At 44.2% G+C, this 27,777-nt stretch overlaps 1 protein-coding gene across 4 annotated transcripts in view; it reads right to left on the reverse strand.

Annotated features, from left to right (window-relative positions):
• Positions 1-27,777, reverse strand: part of ESRRG (estrogen related receptor gamma) — a 256,355-nt gene that overhangs the window by 171,404 nt on the left and 57,174 nt on the right. For 3 of the 4 annotated variants that reach the window (XM_075540577.1, XM_075540580.1, XM_075540579.1), the window contains one exon: positions 1,872-1,988. The exons of the other annotated variant lie outside the window; for it this stretch is intronic. In XM_075540577.1, coding sequence (XP_075396692.1) covers positions 1,872-1,988 — 117 coding nt within the window. The remainder of the gene's footprint in view (positions 1-1,871; positions 1,989-27,777) is intronic. 4 annotated transcript variants of the gene reach the window in all.

Raw genomic sequence — 27,777 nt, forward strand, 5'->3', positions numbered from 1 at the left:
CCCCCAATAAAATGATTTTAAAAGATTTACAGGCTCGGAAATCCCTTGGGGGCAATTCTACAGGGACTCTATGTAGGTTGTGCTCTTACTGTTGTGCCTTCAGTTTTTATGGTGTGTGTGTGTGTGTGTGTGTGTGTGTGTGAGAGAGAGAGAGAGAGAGAGAGAGAGAGAGAGAATGGTCACATGAATATCTTCATCTAGTAAGAGTAGCTATATATATTGAAATCTATAACTAGGCAACTTTTCCGTTTGTTTTGTAGCTTGACCCTGTGTTTTGGCCATCTCTCTTTTCTTAAGCTTTTTCTCCTCGAGACATAGACTTATCACTACCATCGAGTCAAGTATGACTCACGGCAGCCCTACAGGACGAAAGGGGACTGCCCCAGTGGATTTCCAAGGCTGTCACTCTTTGTGGGACCAGAAAGCCTTGTCTTTCTCCTGTGGACAACTGGTGGATTCAACTGCTCATCTTGCAGTGAGCAGGCAAACACATGCCCCTTATGCCACCAGGCTGATAGGTAGATTGATGGAGAATTTCCAAAGGAATACACAAGTTGAAGACAATAGGAATGAAAGATTTCCTTTGTTTCTAGTCATGTGAGGAGGTAGATAACTCTGGTGGAGCAATGCACCCAGGTATCAATGGATTCACTCATCTTTCGATAATGCCGTTCATAATAAAATATCTTAATATAAGAACCCGCCATAAAAAAATTAGGAGATTGAGTTATGCCATATCTAACAGAATTTCTGGTTTGTCTTTGGTGCATAAATACTTAGGTTTATAAAGATCTGGGAGCCAAAGGGATGGGAGACTACCCGTAACAATATCTCAAGTGGCAAATTCAAGGAACAAAGGGCAGATTCAATAGAAGCTGTATTTGATTTTAATAATTCTAAATTTTAGACACTTTAGATAATTTTCTTTCCATTTTTCAATGACTACATTTTCATTTTTGACTTCATAAAATTACCATATTCATTTGAAAATCTGGTGACTTCTCATGAAGGAAGAAGCTGGAAAACCTAAAAGTGGTGGTAATTGGAAGCATGTGCATAGGAGATAGTTTCTCCCCCTTCCCCCCCCATAAAAATACAACTTAACACTTAATTTTTTTTAATTAAACACTGGGTTTTGCACAGAGAAGAGAACAAGCCCTTTGCCCGTCTGCCCTTACTAGACATGCTGAAACTTTCACGTGTCTCAGGACGGGTGACCTGTGTAGAACCCTTGAGTGAATTCTGGAATCTTAGTGGGTTTCATTCCCGGCAAAGTTAGCTCCAGGGGCTGAGGCAATTTGCTTCGCACTGAGGCATGCTTACTGTGATTATTCAGTATTTTGTTTTTGTTGCTAATCCCACTCCTGACACCCTGTAGCTTCCCAACCCCGCCCCCACTACGATGCTACCCCCAAAAAAAAAGGCAAATGGAAAACCATTTTAATATCATTGTTGCAGACTCTTTACAATAGGAAGTGATCCCCAAAGATAATATTGCCGGGAAACAAAGAATACTACAAACCCCAAGACGTGGAGAGCGAGAATAACCGCAATAAATCTGAGAAGAGGAGGAAAGAGAGAGCACAGCGGGGCCCGCTAGCTTCTCCGTTCTCTTTTGCGTTCTGCAAACTAAACAAATAAAACCAGACCTGGAAAGCCGAACGGGTGGGAGCTGCTGCACATCAGATGTGCCCTCCTCTCTCTCCTGTTGATGTCAAGCACTGTGCCACAGAGCATCCGAGAGCTCGGATGTAATATTCTACCTTCAGACTCAGCATACTTACTTTGACTCCGTCTTCTTCTGCTGTCTCTAAAAATTGTTATTTCCCACCCCCAAGCTAACTCGTGGAGTCAGTGAGAAAATGTCTTACCTTCTTTCAGCATGCCCACTTTTAAACACTTCATGAAGCGGCAGGCCTGGCATGATTTACGTCTGCGCTTTGTGATTTCACATTCATTGGTGGCGGGGCAGCTGTATTCTATATTACCTACAACACAAGGGGGTAGAAAGAGATGCTGTTAGATTTGAAACTCCCACAACAGATTAGCATCCCGACGGCAATGTCAAATTGTTACTCCCCTCGCTGGAAAAAGCAGGCCAAAAAAAGGCACCTGGGATCAATGTCTCAAACCTCCTGACACTGGATTCTCTGCTCCAACCACTGAGCACGCATGGAACAATGAGGAGCTAGCTCGACAGCGCGGAGCTCTTCCACAGATGAAGTTACAAATGAACCACTGCAGGGCAAGGCTCCTGCCAGCCCTGCCTGGTAATGGGTTTCCAGGATCTCAGGATGGAAAAGAAATGTCAATACAGATTATTCCCATAAAAACACAAACTCAAAACTGTGCTTTGGTATCATCGATCCTGGATTTCTTTTCGTTAGCAACGCTCTGGTGCTTCGGGCTGATTGCCTTTACAACGCTGAGCAGAAGAACCCTCCCTGTGAGACATGATGAGCAGGCTCATCTGGAGCCCAGGAGTCGGAACTGACTCCGCCAAGGCGGGCGGGTTTGGGTTTAGATACAATCCTAGGGGGCAGGAGCTGAACGGACAACACATTTACCACCACGCTGACCAGAGCCTGGGCGCATAATTCTGTGCTCAGTAAATTTGTACTGATGATCATTATCATGTCTGTTTCCTGATTTGCATAATTAATTCCAAGCCCTTCAACGCCTTCAACACATTGCAAATGAACGCTTTAAAACCGTATGTTGGTAAAGAGTTTTTCTTATTATCGGGGTTTGCGTCGTGTAGAACAGAACCTACACATCGGAAACGATATTGGCAGCCAGAAGATCCGAACTTTCTTTTTTCTCTCTCTTTCAATTAGGGCCAATGGGAGCGTGTGGCTGTGCTGTGGGGCTGCCTGGTAGAGAAGCTGCCGTCAACATGAAACCTCTCTGCCCTATCAGCTTTGTCACACAGCGCTTGGAGGTCCTTCGTTACTTCCTAACCCTTTCCCCCTGTGATTAAGTGCATTAGTATCGTAATGAAAATGCATTCTGTTTATTGCCCTCTTGGGAAGGGGGAGGTCGGCGCACCAAACGCATAAATTGTCATCAGAGACGGTCGGAGCGTAATTGCAATTTTGCTGCTGTGTGTTTGCCATACTCGGGGCCCATCCAAGTCCCCTGAAACAGGCGCCGGTTCTAGTAATTAGCATAGAGTCTGCCTGGGACCACAGCATTGATGAAATATTTCAGAGTTAATCACACTTTGTAAACACTGATTTATATTGACTACCTTTCTCCAGACTGATGTCTCCTCATTAAATATCACATTAGTGGATTGCAGGACTGCACAAAGACTCAACCACTCAGCAACTGTTAATTCAACAAGAAGGAATACCCAACCATTTATACCGATGGACTGTTGGCTCAGTATGCACCCTGAAATGCGTACGTGAGGGGGAGTCTGTAGGTTATAAATCGAGACAAATCTATCAATAGTGTTTGACTAAACTAGAATTCCCATGCAGGCATTTACCAAAGCAATGAATAAGAAAAGGTTAAATAAAAGAACGTGAATCTCATCGACAGAAGAATGCGCCGTTACCTTCCTCGAAGATATTGTTGGCTCTGCACTCAGCGAAAACCAGGACAAAGCAAGGGACCAGGTTGGCTGGGTGATGGCTGCGAATAAATGGATTGAAAACCCTGAACTTTCGATGAACCACTTTTCTGTGTTGACTTCCTCATCTAACCATCACTGAAAATGGCCGGGGCATCCTGAGACTGTGGTTGCTAGTAACTGTCCAGGGGAACATAGCACTTTCTATGACCAGATTCTTCCTGTCTAGGCGGCTCTCTCTGGAAGGAACTTAAAAATAAGACTCATTCATGTGCTCTCTTAGCAAGGATGAACAATGGTTATTAGATCCAGATAGATAGATAGATAGATAGATAGATAGATAGATAGATAGATAGATAGATAGATACATAGATACATAGATAGATAGATAGATAGATATACTACCAAGCTGCATTTTGTTCCTGCTCCAGTACTGAAGGCATGATTCGACATCTGCCCTGCCTGTTTAGCCTAATGCTCAAAATGTCTACCTCAATGACCTACCATCAAAAATGTAGGTGAACAATCTTTCAAAATGAGTTCCTCTTCTCTTTTAAAAATTGTAACCCCATCCTTCGTATCAGCATGCTTGTGACTTGAACTTAAATTAGACACATGTGATCTCACACCTAAATTATCACAGCTCTCTCCTAACCCGGCTCTCTGCCTCCAGCCTGTTACACTCTCACCCACCCTGCAGATTACTACCATAGTCCTCACCCTATGACTGCCTCGATCATATCACTGCCCTAATTAAAGTGGAAAACAAACAAAAATAGATACTGATGGCTCCCTGAGTTAAATATAAATTATTAGACTAACGTATGAGACTCTCCCTCGATCTCTCTTCTACTTTACTGGCAATATTACCATTACGATCTGAAATGCACTTTCCCAGGTGACTGTTTTTGTTTGTTTGTTTGTTTGTTGACTTACTTACATACTATGCCCTCAGACTTCCTTCAGACATTGACCCTCTTTGCTTCTTGAACTGAGTCCCAAGACTCAGTGGTCAGCTCAGACACCATTTGAACCTTTCTTGAACATCCCTCGGGCTCTCCCAGCAGAAAGGATTATTTGGTTCCCATCTCTTCAGGTTGTCTCCTCATGCACGGCATTTTGCTATACCTTTTTAACAGGTACATTCCCCCTCAGATAGGAAGACTCTGGAGGGCTAAGATCATGTCTTATACTTGAGGAAAAAAATATTCTTCCACCCAAAAAGCCGTACATATGTAAAACAAAACATTTGTAATAACTTAGTATTGTCTTGACGCCCCGTGGTGACGTACAATTTCTTAGTAAGATCCTTCTGTCCGTTACTCTATCAACTCCCACCAAATGACGGGATGGGACCATGCAAATAAGATGTAGAGGATTCTAACAGATTATGGATTACTTTTGCCCTTCCCCTGGGTATAAGTGAGCCATCTCAGAAGAAGGAGCAGAGAGAATCCTGGGACCACAAAGAAAGAAGAGTCACAGTGGAGCATGTCCAAGATCCCAGTCTGAAATGGTGGCGGTAGCAGAAGCCGGGATTCATAGGCCCTGAGACAGCGCCAAGGAGCCCACCGAGTCAGAGCAGAGTAGTAGCAAGGAGAGCAGGAGGCAGGGAGGCAGTGAGGCAGAGTGGCAGAGGGCTCCTGACCCCTGTATCTTTACTCTTTACTGACCGGCCAACGTCCCTAATAGCCCCCATAGTCATGAGTGTTTACTGTGAGTTCTGGGTAGCCATTGCAATGGCTTATTGACTCCAGCCAGAGAAGTAGTGTCATGGGAGGGTGCTGTCACAATAAGGTCACAAAGGATGGCGGGGGCGCCTGCTACCGCTGGCGCTCCCAGGCACCTGGAGTGCTTGCTGTTTGCTTTGAAGCACTACTTCAACAGAACTGTTGCTTTCATCGATTCATTCTTGTTTTCTCTCATTAATTAAATCTGATAGGCGAATGGATGTGGGAACTCTGAAAAGTTGCGACCAGACCATGAGCTTGATTTTGGATGACAGTCAGGAATGAGTTTTCAGCTCTTCATGGGGACAAATGGTTGGCTTAGAGGCAGTGAGAGGTGACAGTGCTGATGAAGAGGCTGATTCTGCACTCGATTCGGGGACTATCTAGCAGAACCTCGAAACTGTCGCACACTAAAAGGACAAGGAGACATCTGTAAGTCTTTGTAGAGAAACAGATTATTCCGAGGAAGATGTGCAGGACCTTTATGAATAATTGTGGATTTTGAATCCTTGGTCCATTGTAACAGGATAATGTAAATTTAAATATTTCTCTATTTTACTAAAAATAATTGTATGTGTGTGTGTGGCTTCAATCCTAAATTTGGTAGCCTGAGGATATTTTTCTATTAAGTGGTCTGAGAACCTAATGATTGTTTGGGGAGATCCGTGAATAAATCAGCACTGATTCTTTAGAATATTAATGGAAAACTTGTTGTAAAGAGAAATGTGCATTATGTAAATCAAACACACAATTACCATCAGGAGTGCAGCACTCTCCCCTGGTTTTGAATAGCTCAGGAGAAGGTGCTCGCTATCTTTTGAGGCCATCTGAACCCCCCCACCCCCCCCCACACACGTTACTACCACTCCCACTAAGGTGCTGGCCAGTGCTTTGTATGGCTGCTAGCTAGCACGTGGGTGTGAGGAAAACTGTGTTTCATTGAGAAAAGGAGTAATCCCAGTAAAGTTGTAATGGATTAGGGCAAGAAAATAAGGACTAGATGGTGATGATGAATAGGAAAGTAGGTTTGATATGGAAAGATACTGGTAAAACTTTTGAAATGCCTAATATTTTAGTATTGTACAGTATAACCATTAAGATTGCACTTTATGAGATGTGTGTTATCTGAAACTGATAGGTGCTTTCCTAACTTTTAATTTTTAAGGATAGGGAAATTTCTAGTCTTTCAAGGCAAGTGTTTTGTTTACAAAGGTGACTAAGTTTCTATGAAAGCAGTGTTTTCTGTTTACAAAAGGGTGGGGTGGGGCTATGTCTGACTTCCGCTTTACAGCAATGGGCCTGGGGCTGGTAAGGAGCTGGATTTACCAAAGGAGGTCAGATGTGCCCCCACGCCATTGTCTCCTGTCTTCAGGTCATTGGTTACTGTGCTGTAATGCGGCAACTTCACATGGGTGGAGGCACTGAATGCCTCACTAAGAAACCATACGAAGGACACTAGGAAAGCCGGTCCACAAACCAATTTAAACCCTGAATCCATAGTACCTCCTGAAGTAGCTTTAATACTAAGTAAGCGTTTAGCTCAAAAGGTAAAGACTGTCACCCTGGAGCACCGAGTGCTGCGTCCAAAAAAAAAGCGCCTCCATCTGACTGGTAGCTAAGTCGGAGGGGCAGGGCTGAGGGCTGAAGTCAATGGCAGTGACAGAACTTGAGGAAAGGTGGCGTGAGCGGTGACAGAGGAAAGGATGCACTCGGTGTCGGCATTAATGGGAAAAGGGTCTGCTGTGTAGTTTCTCCAACACATAAAATATGTTTTAAGTAGAAGGGAAGCTAATTAATTTTCAAAGCCTCGAGAAGTAGCTTTGACAAAAAGGGAAGCGTCGGACAAAAGAAAGAGCGATAATCAAGGGCAAAACCAAAAATAATACAAAGGCTTCTGTGTAGCAAAGGGTAAAAAAGAGAGAGAGAAAAGCTGTAGGATGCTTTAAAGTGAATAAAAGTACATTTTGATCTGAAAGGGAAAGAATCAAGGGAAAACAAAACTTGAAAATGCAATAGGAGGCACTGAAAGATCGGAGCTATTTGTTTATTTTTGTCTCGTTCTAATGCCTTTATTATTTACAAAATGAGTGCTCTAAGAAACAGAGTCACAATGGGAGAAACTATGCTTCAGTAAGAGGAGCTGAATCTAGGAAGGGCTCTTCAATAGAAGATGCTTTTTAATTTCTTCTTTAAACACAGGCTAGGCTGTCCAAGGGCTACGTGAGAGTAGTCGATCACACATAAGGACCACTCCGGCTTCCTTTCTGATCACGCATCATTGACAAAGACACACGTAGACAGGGACTCTTTGTTTTTTTATTTTTTAAGAGTGATGTCTTAGATTCTTTCAAAAGGAAAGTTCCCCAAAAGAACAGGCAAAAAGTGTGGAACAAACCCAGGATCCTAAGAGGCCAGGCTTACTAGTTGGTTGCAGACTGGTGGGAACGCCTAGACCAGGGCCGTTAGTCACCCTTCTGGCCTGAACTTAACTCCACCCCTCAACCCCACCCCACTACTCAAATGTCAGCCTGAAAATATACAAGCTCATTAAACAGCAAAAAAAAAAACACTAGTGCAATACACACACCTTAGAAACGTTGAGATCAAATGGGCAGCATTGACCAAAGACCAAGTTCAGAAGGGTAAAAAATGCAGGGGCTTGAAACGGGTACATGGGAAGAAAGGACATAAGTGACCTAAGTGACCAAAATGTGTTTGGACTGCTGAATGTATACCCACTGACTTGCTCTCTAAACCAATTCACCATAAAAAGATTAAAAGCCAGTATCTTTAGAAAAGATAACAATTTAGGGGGTAAGAAAAGCTTGGTGCCTTAGGTGGGGCTCTATTTTATTGACTGCGGAATCCTCAGAGCTTATCGATGATTTTTTTTTTCCTATCACTTGCTGGGATGTTTGTTGTCATCTCTGGGTGGGGATAAAGACAGGTAGGTGGTCCCTGTGTATGAGATGTCCACAGTCTTGTGGAAGAGGCGAACCAGACCGGTGCCACTGAGTCAATTCTGACTCCTGACACCTCATACATTACTGACTGGAGCTTCCCCAAGGGTTTTCTTGGCTAACGCTTTTACAGCAGCCAATGTTCAGGGCTTTCTTCTGCTGGGGGTTTGGACTGTCTGCCTTTAAGATGACCATGGTTGGCAGCTCGATAAACTGTATCGAAGGGACAGGACATGTACACAAACACCAAACAAACTTAGCAGGTGCTGTAATACACGACGCAGAACCGTAGTGCATGTGAACACATTGGCAGCCACACAAAGGCTGTCTGAGGAAAACGGAATCTTCTCAAAACTACAGGGAACACAAGAGCGGGCTAATATTTTCACTGTAAATGGAAGGGAAGTTTCGTGGTCCTAAGCGTTTGCCCCAATAATATACTGCCAGGCTCAGTTTGAGAGGAGAGAACGTGTTTACAATGTGTTGGGTACCCTGGTGCCTAATGTTCTATTTCAGTAAATTTGTCTTGACACATATGTATGATAACCTTGGTTTCACCAAGTAACACAGGGTTTTATCGTGGAAAACAAATCAACGGCATTCTAAAGCATTCATTTGCTGGAGGAAAGCCTCTCTAATTTCCAAGCCCTCCCAGGGAGTTAACTTAGCTCCTTCTTGTTGGCTATGATCGCCCACCCAACAAAGCCTTTGATCCATGCGAGAGTCTACAGAGATTCTGCCCTTGAAAAACCTTCCCTGGCGCTCTTTTCTATCCAGTAAAGAAAGCATTTCATCCTAAAAATGTGCTGCGCCCCACAGCCGAGTGGCAATGTTACATCTATTTTGGTAATGGTTCAAAGGCATGACTCCCCGTGGACGGTGGGCTCTCCAAGGGGAACTTGCTTTCCTTCAATTCACTCAGAGTGGAAATAGAGGAAAAAGATGTCCAAAAGCAATCCCAGGCGCTCGGAATGCTGACAGTGGACGGTCGTTCTGGAGAGTGTAGAAGTTATTGTTCGCAGCCTACGAGTCTCATTTCACACAGGGACCTTTCTTGGGCTATAGCTTGTCATTGTCTGGGGCAAATTTGTGAGATGGCACCAGGGACTGAACTGGGCAGCTACTGATGGCACGGCTGGAATGTTCCCAGTTTTGTCCCTCGCTGCGGAAGTGAGCTCTGTCTGCTGCAGAGGGAGGCGAAGCAACGGGGACGCTCCGGGTTTGTAAACCGGGCTGACAAGAACGAGAGGGCAATTTATAATATCTCCTGGCAGCTTTTCAGAAAGTCCTGGTCTCTTGATTACTTATTTCAGAGTCTTTTGTACAATTAGTTTGCAGGCAATATCATTTTCTCACTTACCGCTTAATAGAATCTTGCAGCTAGCTGGCGGATAGAATAACAGGGTGTGTGTAAACCTCCAGCCTGAAGTGCCCGTGGATAATTTGTACATTCCTTTCAGTCACTTAATGGACTTTTTACACTTTGCCAGTGAAAGGGCTGAATGATGTCTATTAGTGTGGCATCTCAAAATAAAACTATGTCAGGTCTTTGCTCCCGCTGCTCTGGCTCCCCCCCAGTAGCCATGCGGCTGCCCAGAGGGCCCGACTCTCTCCACGTGCAGACATCATCTCTGGGAAGTCCACTGAAAAGCACCGTATCCATCTCAGAACGGTTTTCACTTTATTGATACAACCGAATGGCCGGAGGTGACCCCCAGGGCAGCCCAAGTGGGGTTGATCCAATTGTTTTTCAACATGAAGTGATTTTAAAATGACGGTATTTGCCTCAGCCCACAATTACAGGGCATTAAAAACATGTAGGCAATAATCTGATGTATTTCATGTGAAATATCCTAAAACCTTAAACAAAAAAGACACAAAGAAAGAAAAGCTATCATTGAACCAGCAGACTTTGTATCTTTCGCTGTGCAGGACAGGCTTTGCCGACTCTCCAGAGTTATAACTCCCCCTTCCTGCTCACTGCAGGTCAGAAGGCATCTTCTCCGTGGAAGAGCAGAGCCACTGTTGACAATGATTCAGGTATTTCCTAGCCGAATGCTCTATTTCATTAAGCGTGTCTTGACACATGTGAAAGATAGATGGAAAATAATACCCCCTAAAGTTAGAATCGAGGAGCCCAGGTGGCATATCTGCTCCCCACAAGGTTGGTTTGACCAACCAGTCACTGTAACAGACAGATGAGACGGCCTACTCCCAGAGGGCCTGCCAAACCATAGGGGGCTTGGAAGGGACTTGATAGCAAGTGGTTTGGTTTTTGTGGTTTTTACAGCTGGAGTTGTCTAATAGAGAGTAATAAGGTGTTGTCTGTAGAAACATGGTCGTGAAATCAAGGTACATAAAAGTCAGGGGGGGGCTACTTTTCTCAAATAATACAACCACAGTTGGATTTCCAACTGTTCTCTGGGAAACTGTGACTGTCGAGAGACTGCAACAAACACGTTCTACTACTTCCTTTAGAAATGCCACCAGAATCACTTCTCCAATGTGGCTCACGTGACTTCCTGTTTGTCGGAAGAACATGTTCTCTAGCATTTTCAGGGGCTGTTTTTCCGAAGCAGATTGCCAGACACCTTGTTCTTTCAATCACCTGCAGGGGGACTTGAACCTGCAATGTTTCAATTAGCAGCAAGTGCATCAAGGGTTGCACCAACCAGGGACTCCATAAAACTCAGTCCATTCTAGGGTCCATTCTACCTAGAGCAACCCCAGATGGGGGAGTCATTCCACTTGATTTTTTTACAGCGGAAATTCAGACAAGATGCCTTGCCTCCGTCTCAATTTTGTAAGCTTGGCTAGTCCCACTCTTTGAACTCCACAGCTACTTGCTGAGCATATACTAGACTCTGTGAAAAAGTGACAATTCTTATGTGTCTACCGCAGGTCCACCTGTATCTAATGCATGCCCACAATGTGTCTATTGCTCTTGCTGTTGTGTGCCATATCGGGTTCGCATAACAGCCAAGAAAACATCTGAAAATGAAAGGGAAGCACGGCAGGAAGAGAGTGAGAAAAGTGGGAGTCCGAGGTGAAAATGCCAGCTCTGCCATCTATTTGCTGTGTGAACTTGAACTAGTTACTTTCCCTTTATTGGCTGCAGTTTCCCTAACCTAAAAAGAGGACTAATCACACCTGCCTTACAACGCTGTAGTAATTACAGGAAATAAAGGGATTACTATTGCCTATCGTTTGCTGTGTAAACAGTTCGTACTCGGGCGAGTCTTAATTCAGTTTAAAAATCACACATACTTTGTTTTCCCCCTCTGTAAAGAAAAGGTTCAGACACTGGAGAGAGTCCCAATGATTGTTATATAGCTTGACCTATGACCTGAAGTCCTCAACCGCGGTTATCAGAAAAATCAAGCTCGCGCCGATGTATGCAGAAGGCGTGAAACATTGTGGTTCAAATGAACCTGCCGTCCACTTGAAGAGGGGGAGAGTTCGGCGCTGCCAGCCACTTCAGAGCACACTTCAGAGCACACAGCTGTGTTTGGCAGAAACGGAGGGTGGAAGGGAAACAGTAACTCAAAGACGTAGTCTCTTTGAAAGCACCAAGCTGCCCAAGAGGTAAATCCCCCATCATCCACCACATCTCCTCGTGAATATTCCCTGCCATTAAATTGGAAAGTATAAACGACTATCACTGGGCTTGATAGAATTCTAACTGAAAGTAGAACATTTGAAAGGTTCTTCAGAATCTTATCCTAGTCACAGTTCTAGGTCCATGTCTACCACTGTCCCAAGGCCACCCACCGTCTGGCGCTTGAATGACATTCCTAGAAAGCAGGGTTCTGCCCCCTACCCCTGCTGGGTATCTGCATGCACACAATCATTTCATCAGAGGCCACACACAATCTAGCCAAGAGGGTTTCTGACTTTACACATTCATCTCCTGCTTCTCCAAATCCTTCTGTTATCAATAAAGATATTGTATTCAGGGCCTAATTCCACTTGTCCACTTTCTCTCCCACCCATATATTCCTTAAAGGCAAGAGCCCTCAGAAACCCCTGTGCCCAACAGTGTCTAGTAAACTGAGTGGCTCATCATGTGCCCATTTGAGCCCTGGTGGAGTAGTGGTTATGCGTTGAGCTGCTAACTGTAAGGTTGTTAGTTTGAAACTCCCAGATGCTCTGCAGAAAAAAAAGATAAAGCATTATACTCCCGTAAGGAACTGCAATCTCACAAACCCACAAGGGCAATTCTACCTTGTCCTGAGTTGGAACTGATTCAATAGCAGTGAGTTTTGTTTTGGTTTAATTCTTCATTACCTGACTTTAATGTCTGGCCCAAAAATATTCATTTAAAAAACAAAGTAGAAACAAACTAAAACAAACAAACAGTCATATAAAATATATCTCATGTAGAAAGTAACACAGATTTATGAGAGATTAGGTTTCAGGGACACAGAAGTAACCCCTGGGCAGTATTAACAAAGCTCATGGAAAGGCTAGAGATTCAAATCCACCCAGAAGCACCTTCAAAGGTAGGCTTGGTCATCAATTCTGAGCAATCAGTCATTAAAATCCCACGGGAGCTTTGCCATACATAAGGTCCCACTAAGGGAAAATGACTCAAGGCTACTGATTTTTGTTTTTAATTGCAGAAATTAGACTAAAACCAAGATAGCCTGGCATCTAGTCCACTGTTTTAAAAATGTACCCATTAAAATTTTTGTATCAAGAACTTAGCACATAGAATTCAAAAACAGTGAGTGTGCCAGACACTATTCTAAGATACACAAGGGGATTTCAAAAAGTTGGGGGGAGAGGGGAGAAATGGAATTATTACATAAAATTTATGAAACTCTCATCTCTATGTGCCCAATTTTCAGATGAGATGCTTGAGGTAACTTAACGGGAACCACAGGAAGCTCTCTTGGCCCCCAGTAAAATGATTAAAGGGGAAAAAAGCCCTCTTGGTACAATCAGTTAAACTTTATTGAGTAGCTCACACCCACCAAACACTCCATGGGCTAGCGATGAGGCTCTGTTACCGTAAAGATTTAAGACCTGAGAACCCTAGGGATTCGTTGAATGTTTAGAGTAGAATTTTTTTTTTTAAGTAAGTCCTATCTTCTGCAATGCCGCATTCCGTCACTGCTATGGCTTTTGCTGCTGGCTAGTAAAGCCATTGTGATGCCCAGCGTACAAGCCTGGGAGTGATGGGATGAGGCTGACTCTTGGCATTGTCTTCTGCTGTTGTCAGGCTGACGGTGCAAAGGCAGGTGTGGGAGCGGATAGGGTTGCTTTTAGAAAACAGAATCTCTCAACACCTCCAAGAGAAACCCCCGGCTTGTCTCCATACCAGTATGGTTTGTGGCCAGTTTAATTCCACAGAAACCAAACAGACCGTTGTCACCAAAGCAACAGGTGTCAGGTTGTACACAATGCATGTTAACAATCCCAAAATAATACCATTGTTCATGATGGGGGGAAAACGACAATCCAAAACTGAAGAGGAGGTTTTCTGACATGCACCAAAAGGGAAGTAGTACTTATGTAAATATATATATATATATATATATATATGCATTAACAAAAATGAGGGGGAACAGAAAAGCACCCCCAGTGCATGGAGAAACACGATGTATTCAGCTTTGACATGATGGTATCTTCATGGAAAAGGCAACTGATGTGCTGCGGTGTAGAAAACATGCCCTATGTGCTGTGTACAGCCATTCTTCCTCCATTTTTAAACTCCTATAGTACAGGGGAGGAGTTCTGGGGGCCCTGTGAGGCTATCCTTTGGGCTGTTAACCACAAGGTCAGAAGTTCAACTCCATAAGTAACAACTCCAAGAGACAGATGAGGCTGTCTGCTCCTATAAAGATTTACAATGCCAAAAATCCTACTGAGCAGTTTATACACTGTCCTAAAGGGTCCCTCTGACTTGGAATCAACAAGCTGGCAGGGAGGTAGTGCTGGAATCAGGTCACAGTGGGCTCATGACAGAATTCAAAGGTGACTCCTGCCACAACCCTAACCCCCACATTGACTGTTTTCAGAATCCACCCACGTTTCTGTTGTTCACCTCCTTTGTGGGGTGGTGTTAAACATTGTTTATTGCGATCAGTTCCCTCTTTTCTCTCCCTCCTGACCCATCTTCCCCCTACCCTCTTGGTATCACTACTCCCATTTTACCTATTTATGTTTTAAAACAAATAATTCAAAGAAAAAAACCTGTGTTGATATTGTATGTTTGGTGAAAGTTTAATGGTTCTAGACTGGACATAAGTCCACATGAAAAGTGCAGAGGGATCTGGAACATTCCGAAATGAGCCGACTCTTGCAAAGGTGTTCCACGTCACATGAGTCTTGAGATTCTCCTTGTACTTTAAAGAAAGCGAACCCAAGGATAGCTTTTGTCCCGATGTTGTCCATAAGGGTTCTTGTTACTGACTGCTTCTAGTGTGTGCCAAACTGTATCAGAAAACACTAGCAGGCATTACGTTCTGCCTGTGAGGTCAAGCGCATGTGCTTCAGGAACACGCACCTCCTGCAAAGTTAACTTGGACTTGGGGGAAGTCCTCCATGACACAGCAACTGACAGTAATTGATCTGCTGCATTCACACTGCTATCAGCTGCTGTGCGCCAGGTCCCAATTCATGTGCATGACAAGAGCAGACAGTTGGGATCCACGGAGTGTTCAGTGGTAGGTTTTTCTCAAGTAGATCACCCGACTACTCTTCCTGCTCTAAGCCGGGAAGCTCAGCTAAAACCTGCTCAATACCATCATGTTGACTCTGACTCACAGTCTGGCATTACATAGGGCAGGCTAGAACTGCCCTGCTGGGTTTCCGAGGCTGTAACTCTTTATGAGACTAGACAGCCTCCTCTTCCTCCTGTGGAGCAGCTGGTGCTTTTGAACAATTGACCTTGTGGTTCACTGCCCAGCCCTGTGCGCAACCACTACCGCAGAGTCCCAGAAACCTTGACTGGCAGTGGCTGTGCTTGAGACATGTTAGGCAAGACTCGGATCTGGAAGGTGAGGATTTTATCATGGGAACACCGCTGCCCTTCTTCAAACCGTAGGAGGCAGTATCCCATAGCGCTTTTGAGCTAACACGCAGGTTCCCACCTGGGTCACATCTTAAGTCGCTCACTTTCGGGATCATTGTGGCAAGGGTTTTTAACCCAAAAGGTATTGCCTTCGTGTCTGAAATAAGGATGTGTAATTGGAAGCGCGACCTCACGGGGCTGCGGAGAGTATGAAATGAGATCGTGCATTCAGCATGCGCAGCAGACTGCTGGCCACAGGTGTGCGGTGAGACCCAACCATAACTAGAGTAACTAGAGTGGGGGTGGGGGGGGAGGGGTAAGGGGGTTACCTACGGGACTACGTCCTAACAGAAGGGCCAGCAGGGGAAAACCCAGCAGTCACTCTACAGGACAAAGGCGGTGAGGTTTCCTATCCTCCTAAGGACTGGCTGTCTCAGACACCCAGGGGACAGTTCTACCCTGTCCTGGAGGGACGCTTTGTGTTGGAATCCATTGGAGGGCAGTGAGTTTGGGTGGGGTGGGAACTATAGTTGGGAAAGGTTTCACAAAGCAGGAGACAGCGGCAGAGGGACTCAGGAAGTGACCAGGGGCTGGTTGTCAGGATAAACAGAGTAGCCAGAGAATTTCTCTTGGCCATGGTTTAGCAGTTTCAAAAGGCAGAGGCCCAGGGGCTGCCTCAATAGACCAGCCCCACGCACCCCTCAAAAAAAGAAAAACCCTGCGCCATGGGCCTATTCACGAAAGAAACTGTGATGTTCCAAGAGTCAGGGGAATCCATGAGGACAGCCAGCTGTCAGGGGGGTCAAACGAGGGAAGCCCAGGGCAAACGCCGACTCTCCTGACATGTACCGCACGTGCCGGAGTGTCTCCTCTCTGAAATGGTATCTGTACTTGACCCTGAACCAGTTACTGGGGCTGGGCCTGCAGAGAGGTGCCTGGCATTCCTGGGGAAGGAGGACAAGAAGGGGAAAGAGAGCTGAAACCTGAGCTGGGAGATGGGGAGCATCCTGTTTGATGGCTGTCCAGGGCCGGAGGGCCTGCAGGCTCCCACTCCTTCACAACCGAGATGACAAAACACACAACAATCCCACTGCCATCTAGTTGAGTCTGCCTCAGTGAGGTCTAAGTCAGGTTTCCGAGACGAGAAAGCTTTTTGAGGGCAGATAACCTCAGCTTTCTCCCAGTGGATTTCAAGCATTGCCCTCGCAGGTGGCCCACTGACTAGCTGACAGTGCCTGCATGGCCGCTTCCAGCAATGGCAGGCAGGGAGTTGGCAAACTTCTCTAGGAAAGGCAGAAAGTGAGTATTTCTGGCCATCCTGACTCCTCAACTCTGGCATAGTAACCCCCAAATAGCTTTAGCCATCACGACCCTTGGAAAAAGCAGGGAAAGTTGTGGTGCAGTCCACTGGCCTCTGTTTACTGATCTCTAGTCTAAAGCAGAGTCAGCGGCTTCTTGGGACAAAGATGAGGCCGGCACCCATAGATATTTCCAGCCTTGGAAACTCACAGCGGCAGGTCTCCTCTGTCCTATCGGGTCAGTAGGTGTGAGAATCAACACAAATGCAGTGACATAGTGTAAACCGAGATGATAAAAATGACGTCTATCTTCCGAAGCACTTTTTCTTTCCTGCTTGCAGCCCTTTATGGGTGGCTTTCTACAAGGCCACCAATGTGAAGGAGTCCATTTTATGGCAGTGAGTTTTTTGTTTTCCACAATTTAGGTATAGAAATTAAAATAAAATAAACTGTCCGTAATGGATAGATACAAAAATGTAATATTGTTCTTCTCTGAAGAAAATAGTTGTGGTAGTTACATAATCTGATGCTAACTTGACACTGTTAAGAGTGAACGGGTGGAGTTTAGCCTGTCAATCAGGTCGCTGCATGATGACCTCATTTGGAGGAGCTACTGAGATAAAAATAGCTCTCTGGAGGTGGGACACACTCACTCCCTGCTTCATCTTCCTGATGACAAGACACATGGAGCTATGCTAGAGCCCTGGAGCTAAAGAGCCACGTGGAGACCCACACCAGCTCTTAGACACTCTTACCACCACTGGATGCACAAAACTTTCTACCCACTGCCCTGTCATCTTCCTGAATTCACTGTCATTGCATGTGTTGCATGAGTCTAAAGAGGATTTTATAGATTGGTATCAGACATATGGGCTAATATTGGGCTTATGGACTTAATCTGGACTGGTCTGGGATGTTTTCTCAATACACAATTAATTGCTCTTTTATATAAAGGGCTGTTGTTTACACACAGGAGTGTCTATGAATTTGGTTGTCTAGTCCTCCCAGATTCACACAATAGTCAGTAGCCTCTGAGGGACAGGGAAAGTGCTCCAGAAGGAAGGATGTGTTCCAAGGACCACAGAAGCTTGGAGGGGGTGATACAGCCAACAATACAAGAGGGAGGAAACACTGGGCTCCATTAATTTCCTTGAAGATTCTTTCACTTGTTTCCCATCTTCCTCAAATAGCTACTATGTCAAAATGTTGCCCCAGCGGATTCCAGTGGACATCAGCCCCACTGTGAGTGAGTAGCACGACCCCATCAGGCTTCTAGGCTGAAATCTTGAAGGGCGCAGGTCACCAAGTCTTCGTCAAGCAGAATTACGGGTGGGCTAGCACCACCAACTTTCCTGTTAAGCAGCTAAGGCTGCAACACTAGGGTACCAGAAGTGGAGAGCTGGGAGATGCTTTCAAATTCATTTTCAAGGTATCTTAAGATTTTAAGTTTGAAATTCTAAGCGAATTAAGATTTCCTGGTACTAAATGTTCTACTATTCAAAACTTCTGCTCATCATGATCCTACCAGGCAGAGTGGACCTGCATCCTATGGTTTTCCAAGACTAACTCTTTACGGGAGTAGCTTTCTTCTTGTCCTGTGGATCTGCAGGGTTGCTGTGTGCTGACCATGGGATTCCCGGTCCCAACTCATAACCCACCATGCCACGAGGGCCTCTACAGAAGGGTTTACAAAGGATTCCCTCTGTGTTTATGAAGCGAGTCAAGTTGTAAAGTGCGTTTAAACTTGCTCGAGCCTATATAAAATGAGATTTAATTCCAAAGAACATCACAGCGTAAGCAAAACCAAATCCATTCATATAATCATGTACTTTTCCCTTCCATTGTGACAAGTGCTTAACATTAAAAAAGAGAGGGCGAGGAAGAAATAAAAGAGACTCTGTAAAAAGGCCCTCTTGTAATTAGAAATTTTATGCAGGTGGACAATCATCCTTACATCAAAACAAGGGCAGACATAGGCCACTTCCTTCCTGAAGCCAGAATAATAAGAGTGAAGGGGAAATTTTTCAGTGCAGGGCAGCAAGGGGAGATGGAGATCCATTGATAGACTCCTTCACAGGGTACCAACAAAACATGGGTAGAGACATGGATGTGCTCAGATAAACACCAGGAACGGCGATGAACACAGGTGTGATAACTGGGGAAAGTGGAACTCTCAGGCTTCATGTTTAGGGTATTTCAGAAAAGAATTCTAAAAGTCAATGTTTTTAAGCTTATTTTCTCTTTCATAGAAATTTGCAATCCCTGCTTAAAACTCTTCGATTATTCTTAATTCTGGGTTTTCATTTTCTTTAAACATCCTAGTACACATCTTTGCCGGTGGACAAATTAAAATTCAGTGACGAATGAGTCGATGTTTTAAATATACCAGGCTGTGCAGTGACGGCAATTAAGGGCCCAGGTTCTGGGGTAAGACTGCTTGGGTGCCAAATGCTGTTCAAGTAATTACTTCCCTGTGGCTCAAGTGCCCTATCTCTAATGGGATAAAAATGCTAGACCTGACTTTATTGGAGTGATGAAATAATTTCATCAAATACTTCACACAAATAACTCAAACAACGTGTGGCATATTATGAAACAAAACGTGTATCGTTGTTACAACGGAGCACGGTCGAGATCCCGTGACACTGAAAGCAACAATTTGTAGCATCGACCCACTTCATTCCTTAAGGAGAAAGGAAGACGCCAGACTGTCAAGTTTGGGGCAGGATCGGAAACCTCACACACATGTTTGAACTTCATTCCTTTTAAATATGAGCTCATACTTCATCTTATACACAAACGTGATTTCAAAACTAAGAGCACTCTTCCTGATTTTGCTTGGTCGTAAAACTTGAAAGACTGTATTCGTGAAAGACAAATGACTTCAGGCCTAACGCTGTTGAGATGTCATTAGTAGCAGCTTTAAAAGAAAGCTAATACTACTGCGCATATCTCGTGACTTCTAAGACGTCGTCTACGTGTATCAAGCAAAATGTCACACAAATCATTGCAAATCATTACTCTGAGCTTGACGTGATCAAGAAAAACAATACAAAACAAAAATCACCTCATTTCATTCACCTCTATTATTTATTTCCCACAATTTCTTACAGATTCCCAAACTTAAATTTAATAAAAACTGTATTTCCCCTCAGGAATTCACAGATCATATTGAGATATGTACTCTTAGAACTTAAAAAACTGTAGCCCACATATCAACAAGAAACTCAGACATGGAACACTCATCACTCATTTGCTGTCTTTCCTACTTCTCCGTTACTGAGAGCCCTGCTGGTGTAGGGGTTACACTCCGGGTGCTAACCATAAGGTCAGCAGGTAAAGTCCACAGGAGAAAGATGAGGCGTTCTGCTCCTATAAAGATACAGAAGCTCAAAACTAAATAAAACCCCACGGCCACGTCTTCAGTTCTGACTCACCGTGACCCTATAAGGACAGGGCACAACTGCCCCTGTGGGGGTCTGAGGCTGTTAATTCTTCATGTGAGTACAAAGCCTCATCTTTCTGCCAGGAGCAACTGGTGGTTTGAAACTGCTAACCTCAAGGGCAATTCCACCTTTTCTGTAGCTTTGCCTGTCCTACAGGGTTTCTGCTCATACAGACTGACTTGATGGCAGTAGTTCACTATATTAGACTGCAAAAGAAGCCCTGGAAGAGTTCTTGGCTAGGCATTGAAAGCCATCAGAAAGCCTACGGTTCAACTCCACCAGCTTGGCTAGGCATTGAAAGAGTTCTTGGCTAGGCATTGAAAGCCATCAGAAAGCCTACGGTTCAACTCCACCAGCTGTTACATGGGTGAAAGATGAGGCTGTCTGCTCCCACAGAATCACAGACTCGGGGAAACCTGTACAGGGTCATTATGAGTGGGAATCCACGCAGCACCAGGGGGGTCGGGGAAATTTCCTACTTGAAGGTGAACATTCTAATTCCAATAAGATTTAGCTATACAACAATGAAACTCAAAACCTTCCTCTAGTTCCTGAACGCTTCCTCCCCTCCCGATTATCATGACCCCAATTCTACCTTGCGGACCTGGTTAGACCAGAGGATGCACAGCGGTGCAGTAGGGATCTGGAAACACAGGGAATCTAGGATGGATGAACCCCTCAGGACCAGTGGTAGGAGTGGCGACACCAGGAGGGAAGGGGGTGTAGAAAGGGAGAACCAATCTTGGAGATCTATGTGTAACCTCCTCTCTGGGAGATGGGCAATGGGGAGGTGGGTGAGGGGAGACGCCGGGCAGTGTAAGATAAGATATAATAATTATTTATAAACTATTAAGGGACCAGGGGGGAGGGGGGAGCGGGGAGGGAGGGAGAGGGGGGAAAAAGGGAAACCGAGCTGATTTCAGGAACCCAAGTGGAAGGTGAATTTTGAGAATGATGAGTACAATGAATGTATAAGGGTGCTTTGCTCAGATTGTGATAAGAGTTGTATGAGCCCCAATAAAAAGATTTATTAATATAAAAATTTTTTTTAAAGATTAGCTATAAACAATTTTGAGTTCACTGGGGGGAGGGTTTCAATCCAGTAGTAGTTTTAAATGCATAAAAATGCATTTTGAAAACAATAAAGCACCAAGTACCATTCTCCCTATTTTGTCCTCCGGTCTTTAATGTGGTGCTGTGTACAGTAGGACTTCCAACCCATGGTGACCCATACAACAGGGTGGGACTGCCGCTGTGGGCCACGGGGTCGGCAGCCCAGGGAAGAACCACTGGGGAGGAGTGCTTTAGCCGTGGCTGGTTTCCTGGCTTGCCTGACTTGCCATCACTTGGTTTTGGGTTAAGAGAGCTCATGAGGAATGCACTGGAGTGTAAACAGGGGCACTGATACCTGGGGGCGGGGTTTTCTTGTAGTCAAAGAACAAGATACCCCATCAGATAATACAGAGATTAGGGTGCCCTTCCTTCGGAGGAAAGGGCAGAGATCTATATATATGCAAAGTATTAGCCACATCTGTTTTCCAAGAAGTAGGTAAAAATTCACCTAGCTAAAAAGCAAGAAAGTAGAAAGCATTTTTATGAGACCTAGAGGAAATGCCTCATGAAGTCTTTCAGATGTAAGCATACACAAAAAGTGAGCGTTTCCTTCGCATCAGGGCACTTAAAAGTGGGGAGGGGATGTATTGTACTTGGGGTGTAATTTGAGGCAGAGAGTCCGCAGGTGGTGTAAACACTTAACATGCTTAGCTGCTAAGGAAACATTTGGATAGACAAGTCCACCCAGAGGCATGCAGGGAGAAAGTCCTGGAAATCTTCTTTAAAAAAAAAAAAAGTCACCAAAAGTCCCAGGGAGCACATGTTTACTCTGACACGCATGGGGCCGCCAAGGGCCAATCCAACTGCCTCACTGACAATAGGGTTTTAGCAAGAGGCAGGCTATGAAAAGAGAATTACACACACACACACACACACACACACACACACACAGTGAGAGAGAGCTGCTTCTGCAAAGACTTCCTTTAGGCCGGAAAGCGAAAGCAGATACAGGTGACCCAGATGGGTCAAGAAGAGCTACAGAATCAGAGAAACACCGGGCTGCGCATCCCAGTGTCTCCTGATTGACAGCTCTCCTTAGACATGGCTACTTCTAAGGACGAGCACAGAGTGAAAGTGACCATGAAAAATGGGAGTCCATTTCTGAGTGCAGAGGGTTTTATGAAAGAGCACAGACATGTACAAAAACAGATGAATGACAGCACAAGCTGCAAGATGGCTTATCCAGAATAACATCCTTCCCATATCCCACACCCACCCCAATCCTGGAATATAAGTCACATCAGAGTAAAATCAGTGCCAAAATCACATACCCTCAAATTTCAGTTACCAAGCACACAGAACTGTGTGTAGGGGGAAAAAAAAAACTAAGTGTATCCATTTATGAATTTCATTGATTACACTTTTTAAATTAGTGATATTACTACTAAAAGATGTCCTGTTTTAAAAAACAAACGTAGGCAAACATTAGTGGAGTAATATAAAACATTACAACTTCCTCCCACCCATCTTAAAGTAATCAGAGAAAGGGTCCCCCATTTTGCACAAGACGTTGCTAGAGAAGTGAACTCTGTACAAGCTGATAGTGAATTACTGCTGGACATTTTAGCATGGTATTAAAAGTCCCGTAACAAACTCCTGTCTTCCTTTATAGCCGCTGGCACACATCCCTTACACAGGAGAAGTCTTTTCTCAGTGTTATTCAGCTGGAAAATATACTCTCAGCGTCAAAAGTTAAGATAATATGCTGATTTTAAATGACTTTCAAAATACAGTAACATAATACTATGTGCTTAATAAACATGTAAATGATGCTGGCCGTTCTGGAGTCCACAAGTCAAGTGAAACTGTCATGTGAAGGACAAGAATATACCGGGGATCATTACATTTTCTTCTATTTTCTCTTCCTGGACTAAAGATCAATCAAGCAGCTTAAGCTCTGAAAAATAATCACCCCGATTTTGTACATACAAAAGCTCCAACTTTTCCAGCCACTCTAAATGTTACTTTATCTTAATTTGCATTGATTCTATTTTGTGGTTAGCCAGCTGCGATACTGTCGGTGGGCCACATCCAACGATTCCACATCCTCAGAGGCAACCAACCACAGGTTCAAAATATCCAAGGGGGGGAGCGGGGAAGGGAATCAATTAAGTGGTCGAAGCAAGCCCTCAAAGACTACAATGGAGCATAAAGTCCTATTTACAGAGTATTTGCATGGTATTAGGTATGCTAAGTCGTCAGAAGATGATTTAATCAGGAGGTTTCGAGTAGATTATATGCAAATGATATGCCATTCTTATCTGAGGGACTTGTGCATCAGTGGATTTGGGGTATCTGTAAGGGGTTCTGGAACCAATTACCATGATGTGGAGGGACAACTCTGCGTGTGTGGGGGGTCGGGGTGTTAATGTGTCAACCACAGAAGTGTAGCTGTCATTTAAACAGGCAACTGAGTTCTGGTGCTGCGATGGGTTAAGCATTTGCAAGGTCGGTGGCTTAAATCCCACTGGTCACTCCACAGGATGACAACAGAGCTCTCTGCTCCTGCAAAGATTTATAGTCTTGGATACCCTATGGAACAATCCTACTGTGTCCTACATGGTTGCTATGAGTTAGAACTGATACATCAGCATTAGTTTGATTTTTTAATAAGCAAACAGTGAAGAGACTGGAAAATTCTGATCCCCTGGGTGGGCAGGATATTCTAAAAGCAATGAGAGAATAGACTAAACAATGTATCCTGACAGAAGCTGGTCTTCGTTTAAGTAAATGGGACATATGCAAAGCTGCCAAGGAAGTCCAGAGGAGTAAAGTTCTGGGTATCCACGGACTCCGCTAGGGAGACAGCAGGGGAGAGCAGAGCGTGTTGGTGTAGTTCACACAGACTCGGGACACCATCTCACACCATCGGGACAAACCCAGCCCCGGGATTGCTTTTGTACGACTTTAAGTTCTGAATGTTTTTAACTTTACAATGGTTTAAAATGAAAACAGACACTACTGTGACAGAGAATTTAGGAGATTTAACTATCCTAAGATATTTACTATGTGATGCTTAACGAAAAGTGCTGACCACTGACTCAGGCGATGACACTTTCCAGGCGATGACAATGTGGGCCAATTCCACAAAGCCAGCATAAATCACAGAAAATAAATCACTGGCCATTTGTCTCAAAATCCATGGATTCACTGTCAGAATGGAAAGAAAAGAAATTGCAATTGATGCTCCTAGGACACTGGTTTACATGACACATCTTTGCCATCAACCAAAAGCTTACAATACTAACTTTGATTACAAAAATTAAAAACAGAACCTGACAATTAAAATAGCAGAGACCTACTGATATTTGCCATTTGTTATTTGGCAGGATTCGTGATTTTTGAACGTGAGAAGGAAAACAATATCAAATGCACGTACACAAATAAAAAATAAGGGAAAGAAAAGCCAACTGAGCTTTAAGAAGCAAGTTCTAAGGTACAGATTTTCATCTTAGAACATATTAAAGCATAAACTGGAGGAACCCTGGTAGATGATGATGATAATTTTAGGCTGCAATCCACATGGTTGGCAGTTCAAAACCACGAGCAGCTCTTCGGGAGAAAGACTGGGCTTTCTACTCCCATAAAGAATTTCAATCTTGGAATACCCCCAGGGCAGTGACAGAAAGTATAAACCAAGGCATTCTTATAAACACATATAATTCCATTTACAAGCTGGGGCCATTCTTGCTCTCCATCCACTAGGCAAGCTCTATAGAAAGTAATTACTCTCCTTTGGAAGGCTCTTATGCTATGCAGGCACAGATATTCTAAGCTGCTATTTCCCACAGCACTGTAACCATTCTACTAAGACTGGCACGACATACAATGGCAAAGAAAAGGCATCAAATTGGCCAAATCTTCTAGGACCGTGCCACGCGCTGCAGCGTGAGGCAATTCCCAGGGGAAAGAAGCTCGCAGGAGCATTGCCAAGGGCCACGCTTATACATGGTCAGCAGACGGCTTGTAGGCACGTGACCAATCTTTGATGCCATGTTTGCGATGAGAGCAATATTCTTATCAGGGCTACTTTCAGACCCAGACACAAATGGTCCTTTCCTGCAGGTCTTGTCTTTCAAGAAGGTGTCCAAGGGGCAGAGTCACAGAGGCCAAGTACAGTGGGAGACATCCTCTTTACAGTGCATGATCCTAAGTACCCAGGTCCCTATAATTTCCTAAAAAATGACCCCTGATCCAAGTTCTAAGGGCTGAGAGGGCCTCTCCTGCAGTCCATCCTGAGGAAGGCAGACTGCACGGCATGGACTCATGGTGTGCGTCTGCAAGGCTAGCGCAATGGCCTGAGGGCTGTTGTTTGGAAGGGCTGGTTGGGGCTGAACAAGTGGGCAGGAGTGTCCACTCTGTAGATGTGGAGGAGAAATGGGAGGATAAGGTTGGACTCCCTTTCTTGGCTCTTTCTGACATAAAATTCCTGGAAGCCTGAATTAAAAGTGCAAAGCTGACCTCTTAAGCTATCTTAACCCTGTAACACGTGAATTTTTAATTTCAGGGGGGGAAATTTTTTTTGTTTTTATTCTTCACTTTCATAGTTATGAATGTGTATTATAAATATATATGTATGTGTGTGTGTGTGTGTTACAAAAACGCCACACTCGGCATTATAGGGCTAAAGGTATATCTGTCCAATAAGAGAATAAAATAAAATTTAGTTAGTAGTTGTTATCCTGATTTATAACTTTAAGATATTTCCAGAGATGGTACATGGGTGTCTATGTGTGCTCAAGTCCCAGACCCCACAAGTTATCCTGAGAGGACATAATTCTCAAGAGGGAAGCTCCTATTTTTCACACCACTAACACATTCTATTTCTTCATCTCGCTTATCTCACACATGAAGATCCACCGGGGACTTGATGTTCAAGACTCAGGCTTCCTTTTGGAACTCTGGTGGCATAGTGGTGACATGTGGGGCTGCTAACCAAAAGGTCAGTAATTCAAAACCACCATCTACTCTGTGGAAGAAAAATGAGGCTTTTTATTTCCATTAAAGCCATTTACTCTGCCCTACTTAGTAGGGTCGTTATTAGTTGGAAGTGACTCTGTGACAGTGAATTTCTTTTTTTTGTTTTCTGAATCCATATTCCCAATACCCCAGCCACAGTCACAGAAAGCAAACACGCAAAAACTTGATCACCATAAAAGTAAATAAGGAAAAGGAAAGAAAGCCAGGCACATTTCCCATCGGTGCCCTCAGCAGCAATGGGCACTGGTGAGGGTTCACGGTCACAGAAAGTGTGGCAGACGTGAGCTGAGCAAGGTTACACGCCCTTCTGGGCTAGCAGCAAGGTCAACTCTTTGCGATAGACTAGAAGAACTACCCACTACTAAAGTAAGCCAGTCATATTATCAGGATCTACCAAGTCAATACTAGAATGAACATTTGAATGGGCCAGGCAATCAGGTTCAGCTCATGGAACCATCACCAACATAGAAGAATTTCAACCTCTCTGCTAATATGGTCAAGACTTGAACTGGGTTTTACATGAAGCGCAAGCCCATAGTATCACCAATATGCTCCCAAAAGAAAAGAAAATGGGTGATTCCAAATATATAATTTCTCCTTTTAAAGTAGGGAGGAAAATCATTCTTTATCTCAAGCATGACAATAAGCAGTTCAGATGGATTCACGTCATGTTGTATATATATATTTGGAACTCTAAGTTACCCACAGGGTCAGCAGTTTGAAATAACCAGTCACTCTGCAGAAGAAAGGTGAAGCTTTCTACTTCCACTAAGAATCTTGGGTGGGGGCATGGTCTAAAATTGATATGGGGCTATGTACAATTCTCCGTGATAGGAATGAACAATTAAACTATTGAATCATATGATATTGTAAGTAACCTGCCAATAAAACTGCTGGGGAAAGAACCACTCAGGAAGCAGAGGGAGAAACCCCAGGACCACTGCAAGAAAAGCCACGAGTGGAGCACACTCAAACTGTCTAGAATGATGGACGCCAAGACCACAGCAGGGACGGAGCATGTGACAGAGCAAAATTGCTAGCCTGAGACCAGAGGCGAAGGCAAGGAGACCATGAGACAAAACAGAGGGACAATGCCACGACCATGAGACTGTGAGACAGAGCTGCAGATTGGCTTCCTAGCCCATGGAGACCAGAGGCCAAGAGACCATGCGGTGGAGAGGCTGAGGAGCAAAGAGAGAGACATGTTGCTGGCTGTGAAGGGGAACTACCGTGGAGAAAAGGCTGTGCCTTTAATGTTGTGTGATCCTTGCTTGTGATCACGTGGTCACATCTCTATCACCAAAAATTATTTTAAAGAGTGTTAGAGTCTTAGAAACCTACAGGGGCAGTTCTACCCTGTCCTATAGGGTTGCTATGAGTCTGAATCAACGATGGCAATGAACGATTGATATATATCTATATATAGATATCTCCTCCCCATACTTTTAGGCAGAATCAAAAACCACAGTGGGCTAGTGTTCAGGATATTCAATAATGAATATATATTAACTTTTCTTCCTAATATTTTTCCTCTGCGGAAATCACTGTGGTCTCGTGCCGCTGGTCTCCCTCGTGCAGGTGAATCGTTTTTGTCTGCGTCGTGTCTTTGCCCTGTGTAAGACTTAATAAAAAGGTCACTGTAATGGGTTTTTAAT

The sequence above is a fragment of the Tenrec ecaudatus genome, chromosome 1 (assembly GCF_050624435.1).
Source record: "Tenrec ecaudatus isolate mTenEca1 chromosome 1, mTenEca1.hap1, whole genome shotgun sequence".
Taxonomy (NCBI): domain Eukaryota; kingdom Metazoa; phylum Chordata; class Mammalia; order Afrosoricida; family Tenrecidae; genus Tenrec; species Tenrec ecaudatus.